The 12,645-nt window shown below is 48.0% G+C and overlaps 2 protein-coding genes across 2 annotated transcripts in view; both read left to right on the top strand.

Moving 5' to 3' along the window:
• The first annotated feature begins 34 nt into the window (after nt 1–34).
• Nucleotides 35–12,645, top strand: part of STIP1 (stress induced phosphoprotein 1) — a 31,734-nt gene continuing 19,123 nt past the window's right edge. Inside the window, exons 1-4 of the mRNA XM_060254605.1 lie at nt 35–166; nt 6,767–6,976; nt 8,458–8,599; nt 11,143–11,284. Coding sequence (XP_060110588.1) covers nt 158–166; nt 6,767–6,976; nt 8,458–8,599; nt 11,143–11,284 — 503 coding nt within the window. The 5' untranslated portion in view covers nt 35–157. The remainder of the gene's footprint in view (nt 167–6,766; nt 6,977–8,457; nt 8,600–11,142; nt 11,285–12,645) is intronic.
• The window catches only part of FKBP2 (FKBP prolyl isomerase 2), a 325,209-nt gene continuing 322,841 nt past the window's right edge, over nt 10,278–12,645 (top strand). The window contains exon 1 of the mRNA XM_060254639.1: nt 10,278–10,282. The gene's annotated coding sequence lies outside the window, so the exon portion shown is untranslated. The remainder of the gene's footprint in view (nt 10,283–12,645) is intronic.

Below are 12,645 nucleotides of genomic sequence, written 5' to 3'. Positions count from 1 at the left end.
AGGCGGGAGCCAATCGGGGTTCGGGGGCGGGGCCAGAGGGTTCTAGCAGGTTCCAGAAGGCGGGGTGGGAAAGGAAAGGCGGGCGCAGGAAGGTGGGAGGAGAGGAAGGCTTAAGTAGAGGCGGCGGTAGTGGTGGCGCGGAGACCCGGCCGGCGCCATGGAGAAGGTGGGGGAGAGGGAGAGAAAAACAGGGCCTGCGAAGAGGCTCATGGGAAGTGGGGAACGCTTTGTGAGGGGTCCTACCCTGATCCTCGACCTGAGGGGGGAATCCATGGCGGGGGAAGTACCTGGGAAGTGGGGTGGTCAAGAGGGGAGGGGGCCCTGAAGGGCTAATGGATGAAGGAGGAACTGTGCGCAGAGGGTTGTGGGAAAGTGAGTCCGGGGGGGGTGCCCTTGAATGGGAGGGGGATCTTTAGCATATACTATAACTTGAAGCGAGGGATTCTGGGGAGAAGAGTAAAAAAGGGAGAGGGTCTTGAAGGAGGGGTTTCTGGGCAAAGGGTTCTGGGAAGGCTAGTCCCAGGGGGTGTCTGAGTGGAGGTTCTTGAGGGTATGAAGTGTGGGAGGCTAGTAAGATCTGTGTAGGGGTATGTATGGAGTGATACGTTTTGTAAATGTATGCAGTGTTAAGGTGGGTTGCAGGGGTGGCCAAACTTGCTTAATGTAAGAGCCACATAGAACAAACATCAAATGTTTGAGAGCCGCAAGACATGGGCATCAGATATTTGAGAGTTGCAAGGAAGGGAGGCAGGAAGGAAGTCAAATAGATGGTTGAGGGATTGGTGGAAAGAAAGCAACTTTAACTTAAAATGCATTCTCCAAGCTGCTTGTTTGACTTGGCTTGGAGAAATGATTTAAAGGGACAAATACCTTCACCCAACTGGCTGATGGGGTGGTGAGGGCTTCAAGAGCCACATAATGTGTGTGAAAGAGCCACATGTGGCTCCCAAGCCAAAATTTGGCCACCTCTGCCATGTAGTGTAACTTGAAGCGAGGGATTCTGGGAAAAGAGTCTTGAAGGAGGGGTTTCTGGGCAAAGAGTTCTAGGAAGGTTAGTCCCAGGGGGTGTCTGAGTGGGGGTTCTTGAGGGTATGGAATGTGGAAAGCTAGTAAGGTCTGTGTAGGGGTCTGCATGGAGCGATACATTTTGTAAAGGTAGGGGGTGTTAAGGTGGGTTGATGGTCTTGAGGAAGGAGTGCACAGGTAATCTATGGCGTCTTGGGAAAATCAGCTCAGTTTTGTTCTGGACTAAAAGGATTGTTGGCTTTTTAAGATGCCACAGGACTCCTGTGTATTGGCAACACAGCTACTCCTGTGGGATCGTTGTGGGAAAAGTGGTACAAGTGTGGGGTTCTCTCACAGGAGGATGAGGCGATCACAGGGTGTGTTAGCTATGGGGCAATGGGTGCTGGAAGAATCAATGTAATGTGAGAAGGTAGAGAAGGAGGGCCTGAACCTGTTTAAGAGACTGTGGGAAAGTTGAGGTTGGAGTGGGTAGGACTGTGGGATAGTGGAAGTGTTGGTGGGTGGACCTTTAGGGGTAGTGTGGAATAAAACAGAGCAGACATGGAAAGAGCGGGAGATGTGTTAGGGTGTTGTCTGAGGGCTAGGTGTAACCATATAAAATTACACAAATATAAACAAAACCCCACAGCTGCTGTGAATGCTTTATGGCACATCTGGGTGTTTAGATTGCTTTGCATATCTTGCAGTAGCCCTACCTTAGAGCTTTACTTTTATTCTCTCCAAGTAATGCTAGGTCAAACATCTGTTAGTGAATTTCCCACTACTTTGTGGAATGCACCAGGGCCTTGATTCAGATGGGGCTATCACCCTCCTTCCTATCTTGGTTGTTTGCTCTGCAGGGGGTGGAGGATGGGAGATATAGGCATCCCAGGAGTGCTTGCATTTCCACCTCAAGGGAGCTGTGGGAATTATGCAGGAGAAGGGTTAGGTTCTATCCCCTCCCCTCTGGCCTCATGTTGCGTGGCCCAATGCCATTTTTTAATATTTGAAACCAGCTGGAGATGTGTTCATAGATCTACATGGTAACTAGGCTTGCTTTCAGAAATTTCCCCTCAGATAGGGGTCCCTAGTGGTGTCTGTGGACCACCAAGTTATTTTAGAAAGTGTGTGAAGTCAGGTGAGACTCTTTCCAGCAGGGATTCTGACTGGCTGGGCAGATTAAAATAATGTTTCAGTGGCAGCTGCCACCATAGCATTGGTTTTAGTCTCACCCTTGCTCCTCTTTCTCAGTACTCTTTTAAGAATACCTCTCTTTGCACTGAAGCTTCTTCAGTGTGTGCTTCCACTTCCTGTGGCAGTGGTTTTGTGGCTGGCTCTGCTTTCCATAGCAGCCGTCTTGTGGTTGTGCCCACCACCCAATGTCAAAATTCAAAAGGTGCCCAGAGGCTGAAAATGTTGGGGGACCCCCTGCTCTTGGAGGTGGGGTTTCAGAAAACAGTGCCTCAGAAGAGGGTTGTCCAGTAGGCACCTTGGATAGGAAATGGCAATATTGCTGTTGGAGCATTAGGGTAGCCTGCAGCATGAGGGCCACTGAGGTATGTTATTCTTAGCAAGTGAAGTTTTCAGGGGATCTTGATCAAGGGTTGTTGTGGTTCTTGAAGTTCTGAATTGTGCTCAAAAAAGACAGTTTGGAAAGATACCTGCAGGCAGCTTTGGTCAGCATTTCAAGAGTCAGACCATGAAAATGGAATATACACATGGAACAATTTCTGAAGCTTGATGTTGAATTAGCCACTGCGTATTGTTGCAACTCTCTGTCTGGGGCAGTGATGCTCTGTGTACTTGGTGCTTGGGAGGGGGCACAATGGGAGGTCTTCTAGTGTCCTGGCCCCACTGATGGACCTCCTGATGGTGCCTGGTTTTTTTTTGGCCACTGTGTGACACAGTGGAGAGCCAATTTAGTGTAGTGGTTAAGTGTGTGGACATCTGGGAGAACCAGGTTTGATTCCCCACTCCTCCACTTGCAGCTGCTGTAATGGCCTTGGATCAGCCATAGTTTTCACAGAGCTTGTCCTTGAGAGGGCAGCCTCTGTGAGAGCTCTCTCAGCCCCACCCACCTCACAGGGTGTTTGTTGTGGGGGAGGAAGATAACAGAGATTGCGAGCCGCTCTGAGACTCTTGAGTGGAGGGTGGAATATAAATCCAATGTCTTCTTCATGGAGTGCTGGACTGGATGGGCCATTGGCCTGATTCAACATGACTTCTCTTATGATTCTATGTCTTGGGGTTGTGAGGTTTGGGGGGGGGTGCACTTTGGATGACTAAGTTTTCAGGGGTGAGGTGCTTTACATGAGTGTCGTCAAATATGAAAGGAGGCAGAAACTGGACCTGCGATTATGTTATTTGTGGCTTGATGGGACCTTACAGACAGCTCTTAAAGTCATACTTGTTTTCAATGGTGCCTTCTGGGCTGACTGCAGCCTGCAAGTTGCAGCATGTTTGGCAGTTACCAGAGGGAAGCTTTGAGAGAGGCATTTCAGCCTGACCTATTTCAGGGGAAATCTGACGTTACCATAGCAGAGGGAGAACTCGGTTGATGTTCTGTGCTTGTGCTTGGTTGTGTGGGTCTCAACTCAGCCCTGTGGGAAGGGGCTGTGGCTCAGTGGGAAGAGCCTCTGCTTAGCATGCCGAAGTCCTCGACATCTCCAGTTAAAAAGGATCAAGTAAGCAGGTGGTGTGAAAAAGTTTTGCCAGAGATCCTGGAGAGCTGCTGCCAGTCTGAGAAGACTTTGATGGACCTGTGGTCTGTTTCAGTATAAGGCAGCTTCGTATGTGTTGTATTTTAATGTTTTTAGTAATTTTAGAATTGTATTGTTTTTAGATGCTATTTGATCATTAGCTGCCCTGAGTCTGCTTGCAGAGTGGGCTGGATATAAATATAAAGTAAATAGATAAATAAGAACATGGGAATATCTTACCATGTGATTGTAAAATTTCTCTGGGGGTGATAGTTCTGTGATCGGTCATAAAAATAAATGAAGGTCTGGAGAGCCTGATCATTCATCCATCCATCTAGTTTGGTATTGGCCTGCTCTGACAATGAAAGAAACAAATATTGTGATGTGCTGGCTAACAATGTTTAACAGAACCATTTTAAATGTATTGTTGTACTTCACTGGAAATAACAATTTCACATAACAATATTATCGCAGAGGTCCATTCTCACATATTGTAGAAAAGCATTAACATTGGGTTGTTACAAGAGCCTGGTTACCCTGGAAGAAGTATAGGAAGAATTACTCCTGAGGAAGTCCATTGATGAAATGAGCCTGTATCCGGGTGCTCATAGGACCTTTCTTGTAAGACTGAAATGTGAAAATGGACCTCTGTGATAATATTGTTATGTGAAATGGCTATTTCTAGTGAAGTACAAAAAGATATTTAAAAGGTTTTTAAATGGTTTTATTAAACATTGTTAGCCAGTACATCACAGTATTTGTTGCTTTCATTGCCTGTCTTATCAACTGTGATCCCTTTTTGTTGATTATACTGCTTGGATTGGCAGCTGCTTCTCTAATATTTCTGACTGGCACTTTCCCAGCTCTGCTGCTGGAATTTTTTTTTTTAAGGTGGTTGTGGTGTGAATGGGAGGCTGGTTTGATGTTCACCACCTTGGTTAAATAAATTTCTCCTTGCAAAGCATGCGCTTTGCCACTGCGCTATAACCCCGCCTGACCTCCTCGCTCTAATGATAGGCACTGCCTTCCCACATTAATTGCAAGATGGAAACCCATTGTTGCCTTAGCGTGTGAATGTGGAAAGTTCCTGCCTTTTTAAAGGAAATTAGCAAGGTAGCATTTTCCATTTTCAAGAGGAAAATTAGGCCTGTAGGGCAGGCAGATGAAGGTAAATCTGTTAAGGGTTTCTGCCAAGGTTGAGCTATGGCAACCTGGCTGTAGTCCATCTTCTCCCTCAAAACCCTCGGCTTCAACTCTGGCTCTTTTTCTGCCTCCCACCAAAAGTGTGGCAAGAGGGTACAAGTAATGAGAATTCTTCTAGAGAACAGATCACCTCTGAAGTTGCTTGCAGGTTTTTTTGCCCTTTGCAGGCACATACATTAATCTTGCTGCATTCTAATGCGCAGCTGTTTCTCCCCATCAAGTAGCGTCATAAGGGTCTCTGCGTACGTAGCCCAAATGTTCCTGACAAGTGTCACTGAAAGTGATGATTATGCTCCCCTTAGCTGTGTATAATTTCGGCAATCAGTCCCCATCTGAAAGGAGCTGTGATTCAGAGGGAGCCGCCTTCGCTTGCCTCTCCTTCCAGGAGTAGCCTTGGACACCACAGGGACATTGCTGTTCTGTTTGCCCTGGCAGATCGTGGGCTGCACGTTCATACAGACTGGTGGATGCTGCGGTCTCTGCTCCTCTTCCTCTGGAGCTCATTAGCACAAGATGCTACCTGTGAAAGCAGTGACTCATACCTGGAGGCCTTTCTGTCCCTCAGGCGCTCTCTGCACTTTTTCTGAGAGCAAAACCTCATGCGCTTGCAGTTTCTAGGGCTGTCCTAGAAGCAGGCGTGTGCGTTACAGTGGCAGAGCATCTTGCTTGCCACGAAGATGGTCCCAGATTCAATCCCCAGCATCTCCAGTTATAAAAACAGATAGTAGATTATGTGAAAGACTTCTGCCTGAGACCCACTGCCACTCTGAGTAGACTGTGCTGACCATTATGTACTAGTAGTCTGGTTCAGTATAAGGCAATGTCACGTATTTGGAAGAGATGGCTAACTAAGGAGTTATGGGCTGGAGGAGGCTCCCCCATGGCAGTTATGTTTGGTCCTTGGAGACTGTACTAACCATTAGTGAAGGTTTTGCAGGTTTTCCCGCTGTTGTCACTAATACAAAGAAAACTATTTTTGACTTGTAAGAAGTGGAGGTTCTGTAGGGTGATGGATGACAAAATCAAAAAGCACATGAATGCATTATATTACTATGGTCTTGTGTGCGTGTCACTGAGAAACAGTTGGGTGGAGCCCAAACTGAACACATGAAGCTACCCTAGACTGAATCAGACCATTGGTCCATCACAGTATTGTCTGCTCAGACTTTGCAGGGTCTTGGACAGAAGTCTTTCATGTTAGCTGCTACCGCATCCTTTAACTGGAGGTGGCAGGAATTGAACCTGCATTCCAGGCAGAAGCTCTACCACTGAGTCACGGCCAATCTCCTCACAAGCAGAGCTCTGCAATCGACTTCCACTGCCCCCAGATGTTCTTTGGAGAGCAGAGCAAACTCCTAAGAATTCAGAAAGGCGTTGTTGCAGTCTCCAGTCACGGCCCTATGCAAACTGGTTGGTTGAAAGGAATTCTTTTTTGGCTGGCATCCCTGCCTACCTTGTATATTTGACACTGGCTGAGGCAGCCATTTTGTATGGGTTGCAGCCTGGTTAAAATGAAATACTGTGCGGTTGCAATATCTGTAGGAGATGCTGAAATTGAACTTTAGCTGTTCAGTCTTTAAGTAACAGCCAATTTCTGAAGGTCTGTGTTTTTTTTTTCAAAACACCAAGATCTTTTGTAGTTCGAAAGACTCTTCCTTTCCTTTTGTAACCTGAACGCAGTTCATAAAAGTAGAACATGCAGGTGGATGCAGATTATAATAGGGTAGCTAGTCTAGGTAGCTCAGTGTTTATTAAGAAATAGTGCAGTGGGGAAATAGGTTAGTTTACTGGGTTACTAGCACACAGGTTCCTTTACAAGCCTTTGATTTCTCTTTCTCTCTCTTTTTTATGCTTCTCAGGTGAACGAGTTGAAGGAGAAAGGTAACAAAGCCCTGAGCTCAGGGAACACGGCAGAAGCTATCAAGCACTACTCTGAGGCCATTAAATTGGACTCCTCCAACCACGTGCTGTACAGCAACAGGTCTGCGGCATATGCCAAAAAGGGGGAATATCAGAAAGCCTTGGAAGATGCTTGCAAGACCGTCGAGCTGAAGCCAGAGTGGGGCAAGGTGAGAAGCTCTTTCTAGCCGAGGCTCTTCTCAGGGCACAAAAATCTTCTGTGTGCTTGGAATTCCCTGTGCCTTGTCTAGACCCACTTCTGGTTCCAGCCGAGAGCACCGTTTCTGCCTTAGCAATTCCCACAAAAGAATTCTGTAACTGTCCCCTTTCAGAAAGTCTGGTCCAGGGACTGGCAGGCATGTGCCAGGCAGTGACACGTCAGACTATTTTGCTGCAACTGCAGAGCCATATTCTGTCTTGAGGAGTCAATGAACCCCCCAAAGCACTGGGAGGGCTGCTGGGAATCAGTTTGCTCCTGGTGCATCTGACCTTCGCCTCTCCCTCTTTGAGAGCCGGTTTGGTATAGTGGTTAAGTGCAGATTCCCCACTCCTCCACTTGCAGCAGCTGGAATGGCCTTGGGTTAGCCATAGCTCTCGCAGGAGTTGTCCTTGAAAGGGCAGCTGCTGTGAGAGCCCTCCCAGCCCCACCCACCTCACATGATGTCTGTTGTGGGGGAAGAAGATAAAGGAGATTGCAAGCCGCTCTGAGTCTCTGATTCGGAAAAAAGGTGGGGTATAAATCTGCAGTCTTCTTCTCTCAGTATCTTGCTTGCCAGCACACCGATGTCTTTGCAAGTAGGCATTGCAGGATTTTTAGTGCTCAGGCTGTTGATATGGTCTGTATGAATATATGAAACTGCCTTATCTGCTCTGGCAGCAGCTGTTCAGGGGCCTATCCCACCATCTGCGTGTCGAACAGGTGCTGTACTGTTGATCCATGACCCCTGCTCATAAATGCTCATAGTTTATGGTTTCCTTGGCTTCAGTAACACCTTCCGCCCTCTAGTTCAGAGCCAGGGAAACCATCACCTTCATGCAGTCTCGGTTCTCAAGCAGCACATGGAATGATCTGCAGCCCCTGAAGTGGGATACGACCCAAGAATTTGAATTATGCGAAGCTGTATGGCTGTAAGAAGTTGTGAATTGGGATCTCTAAGTAGAAGTTGAATGTATGAGTGTGTAAAACTTGGCTAGGAGAATTGCCCTGGATTGGAATAAGACTTACCTGAGGAAGGGCTACGTCCTTGAAACACGTTAGACATCCGGAAATCGCGTTGTATATGTGTATTTTGGGGCTTCAATACATCATGCCATACCTATAAAGATATTTGCAACTTGTACTTCTGAGGAAGACTACTTACTGTTACTTCAAGGACATTGCCAGTATACACCTGCTGAGGCTTTCTTAGCCTTTGGGACTTTTGCTTTTCACTTGTAATTTGTTTGTTCAATTGTGGAATGCATTATTAATTCTGTATATAATTTTGAATATAACAGACCATAGAACACAGTTTCCTTTGGGATTTTACTTTAGGCCCCTATAGTAGCTGTCAGTGATATGGAATGTCATGTTTTGCGGGGGGTGGGGGGTGGGCAGTGGCATTTCTTGCCTCCTAAAAGCCTGATTTCGCCTCTTCCCTGTTGTCTGTAGGGCTACTCCCGAAAGGCAGCTGCCTTGGAATTCCTAAACCGCTTTGAAGAGGCCAAGAAGACTTACGAAGAAGGCCTGAAACACGAGCCAGGCAACGCACAGCTGAAGGAAGGCCTCCAGAACATGGAAGCCAGGCTGGCGGGTAAGAGAGCCGTGGTTTGGACTGCTTTTTTTCCTCATGGCTCCTGAAAGCGTGCTGACCTTAGTTCTGCGGTTTAATTGAAATAAGGGTTTGAGAAATGGTTCCAAAGAGGAGTCTGCTAAGTCCTAGGCTAGGAGGAACCCTGCTATCCATTGCCTTGACTTGCAAAGATACTCCCACCCAGTAGTCTGCCTGGCTCAGAGGAGGCCTCAAATGAGGAACATCCAGGGCTTTTTTGGTAGGAAATGCCCAGCAGGAACTCATTTGCATATTAGGCCACACCCCTGGCATCACTTATTTCGCACAGGGTTTTTTGTTGAAAAAGCCCAACAGGGACTCATCAGCATATTAGACCACACCCCCTGGCACCAAGCCAGCCAGAACTGCGTTCCTGCTCAAAAAAGCCCTGGGAATATCCAATGTGTGTCTGATCCATAGGTTTGTACTCTGTCCTCCCCGCTTATTTTCCAATAAGGAAATGTCTCATCCTCAGTGGTAGTTGGATAACTATGAGGACTCCACTGGAGCACTTCCTGGATCTCATGAACAGCTTCGGGGGGCCTGCATTGACCTAGGAGATGGAAGGGGCTTGTTTGGTATATGCTAAGCATAGTTGCTAGTGGAGGGCATAGAAGAGCAAGTGGGTTTATCTTCGTAAACCTAACCTGGAAAGGCAAGAGCCATTTTTAAAAATCAGATGTGTGGGATGGTGTTCCTTTAGTGACTGCAAAATGGCCATTGCTAGGTGATGCATGTTCGAGCACCTCTTTCCCAGGAGGACCAGAGATCTTTACCGCCCTGGGAGCCATGCAGAGAGGATTTCGGTGCTGCTGTGCCCTAGGTGTCCCATCGTTGGTTAGTTCCAAGTGTGTTCACTGAAGAGGGCCTTCTGCATGACAAAAAACTTTCAGATCAGACATCGCACAAAGCCATAGTTTAATTTCACTGCAGCTTGATTGGAAGCTGGTCTATCAACCACAGCTAGTTTTGAGTGGCCTTGACAGTCCAGGCTATTCCAGTCTCGTCAAGTCTGGGGTGCTAAGGAGGGTTGACCCTGGTCAATATTTGGAGGGAGGACTACTAAGGAACGCAAGGGTTGCTACACGAGGCAAACCACCTCTGGAACACAAGGGTTGCTACAGTGGCAAACCACCTCTGAATGTCTCTTGCCTTGAAAACCTACAGGGTCGCCATAGGAAGGGCCGGCTTACCCACTAGGCAAACTAGGCAATTGCCTAAGATGCCAGCATGGCGGGAGCATCAAATTCGGCCTTGCCCCCTAGGCAAATGCCTATTTGCCTCCCTAGCTGCTGCCTCCCTCCCTCCCTCTCTATTTTAATGCCCAGAACCATGGTAAAGCACTGCGTTCTGGGGCTCTTCCCCCGCCAATCAGCTGACTGGAAGCCGTCGGCTCCTATGCTGCCCTTCCAGCGTGCTCACGATCAGCGTAGGGGCGGCGGCAGCAGGAAGGACGAGCAAGGCAGCGGCTCACTCATCCTTCCCACCACTGCTGCCTCCACACTAATCATGAGCGCGCCGGAGGGGCAGCATAGAAGCTGCAAGCCTCTGGCGTGGTTTTACCTGCCAATCAGCTGATTGGCAAGAGGGAGAGGCCTTTCAAGAGCCCCGGAACGCAGCGCTTTACCACGGTTCCAGGCATTAAAATAGAGGGGAGGAGAGGAGGTGGTGCTGCGGGGGGGGGGGGGGCAGAGGCGGCACAGCACCATGGGGGGGGGGGCAGCAGGCAGCAAAGAGCCGCTCTGAGCCGCCTCGGTGGGGAGGGCGGGATATAAATCGAATGAAATGAAATGAAAAATGCCTGGGGTGCTGTGCCCCATAGAGCCATCCCTGGCCATAGCTCATCTGTGACTTGACTGCACAAAAAAAAAAAATAATTTTGAGTGACATAGAAGGGGGGATGTCCTGGCTTGTTCACCAGCACCACCCTCCCAGCAATACAGCCTGGGATACCAGCTGGATCATTCCCGGGAGGCAGAGGAAAATGAAACCAACAATTTGAGGCAAACCAGAGTTCAGTGACTGTGTGTGAGGCAAAGCCTGGTTGTGCAAAACTAACCGTGGCTTTGTGTTGTGTCTGACCTGACCCTAAACATTGTTGTTTCCAGTAGTAAGAGCTCTTGTTGCTTTCAGCAACATCACTGGCAGCACATATGGTGTATTTATCATGTGCGCATGCATAGGTCAGAATGAGGGACGTGGCCTGTTCCGGCTTCCAGTAGTAGTCATTTGCCTCTGTTTAGGAAGTTCTGTCCTATCCTAGGAACCTTTTAAACTAGTCTGTGGAGACACCAGAGGAGTTTGCAGTACCTTGGGAAGAAAATAAAGACTGTGTCTATTGGCAAAGCCTCCTCCCTGAATTGGTTCCTTTGTACAACGCTTGGCACAGGCGGCCGCCAAGCCCTGCGCTGCATGTCCAAAAGAAGGGAAGTCTTGCAGAGAGAGTTTTAGGTTCAAAGTTTATTGCTATCCAGCCAGTACAGCTCTTGGCTTCCTTGATGTTCTTCTTTCGCTTGCCCCTTCAGAAAGGAATCTCATGAACCCTTTCAACATGCCTAACCTCTACCAAAAGCTGGAGAGCGACCCCCGCACGAGAGGCTTGCTCAGTGACCCGAGCTACAGAGAGCTGATCGAGCAGCTCCGCAACAAGCCATCGGAGCTGGGGACGTAAGTGCTGGGGTGGGGAGCTTGAATTCACTTAACTGCAGAGGACCCCAAACTTTTTTTGAGCCTGCTGGCACATTTGGAATTCTGACGACGTAGTGGGAGCAACAACAAAATGGTTGCCATAAGAGGCAGAGCCAGCCACAAAACGATTACTGCATCTTTTAACTCTGGCAACACAGAATAGATCCTCATGCTTGGTGGCAGCCAATGAAATCTCCAGTAATCAATCAGAAGCCTTGTGGGGTGCCAGAAAAAGGGTCAGCAGGGGCCATGGCACCTTGTTGGGGACCCTGGGATTTAATGGATCAAACGAAAGGTCTGTCGACTATAGTACTGTGTCTCCAGCAGCAGGCAGTCTCCGTGGTGCTTCTTAATATGATATGGGATTCATAGCGTTTGTCATCAGCACCTGGTATTCACAGGTAGATTGCCTGTATGTGGAGATACCATTCATCTACCACAGTGTTGTCTGCATCTTTGAAAGGAGGCTGAGATAGAAGTGCCGTCATCCTTGGAAACTGCTAGGGACAGAATTCATTATCGTCAGGTGTAGTGATGATGGCAAGTGACGTGATAGCCTTTACGCTTCCATTGCCATGGGCAATTGGGTGACTTAGTCCATTGGTAGTGCATGAAAAAGTCATTTCTTTTGTGTTATAGCTCAGACAAAGTAATGAAAATGGGATGCGTAGTTTGACAGGGACAGGTGTTCATGCCTACTGTCTTGGTTCCTACCAGTAGGAAACTGCTGTGAGGTTTAGGCGGCAAGATTTCGATGCAGAGTTCAAGAATAACCAGACAGAGATGTGAGAGCAGCACATAGCCCCTGGTTTTCATTTTGGTTTGGGAAACCGATTGATTTTGACTTGAAGTCCCTCTTGGGATGGGTCTGGTGTGACTGGCAACTCTTTAGCGTAAGGCTGCTGGTGTGCACAGTTGCCTGTGTTAATTGCATTTGTGACATGCTGAAAAAAGCACAGATAAAGCTGGTTTACAGTGAGGGAGACCATGGATCTCTCCACTGTAGTATTACCTACTCCCAACAAGCAGCTGCTTCCAGAGATCTCCAGCAGAGATCTTTGACAGACTTTCTAAAGAGTCCTGTTAAACTTGAAGTACCAGAGATCTGCCCTGACCTTGATGTCCCAGAATGGTCTGATCTCAGAAGCTAAGCAGGGTCAGGCCTGGTTAGTGTTTGGATGGGAGACTACCAAGGAAGTCGCTACACATTGACAATCAGTGGCAAACCACCTATGAATGTCTCTTGTCTTGAAAACCCTCCTTGGTTACCAAAAGTCACCAGCAATTTGGCACTTTTCACTATCACCACCAGAGATTGTGCCCAGATGTTTCAGATGTGT

The sequence above is a fragment of the Heteronotia binoei genome, chromosome 1 (assembly GCF_032191835.1).
Source record: "Heteronotia binoei isolate CCM8104 ecotype False Entrance Well chromosome 1, APGP_CSIRO_Hbin_v1, whole genome shotgun sequence".
NCBI lineage: Eukaryota > Metazoa > Chordata > Lepidosauria > Squamata > Gekkonidae > Heteronotia > Heteronotia binoei.
Note: the sequence above shows the minus strand (reverse complement) of the source record. Positions and strands in the feature narration are given on the sequence as shown.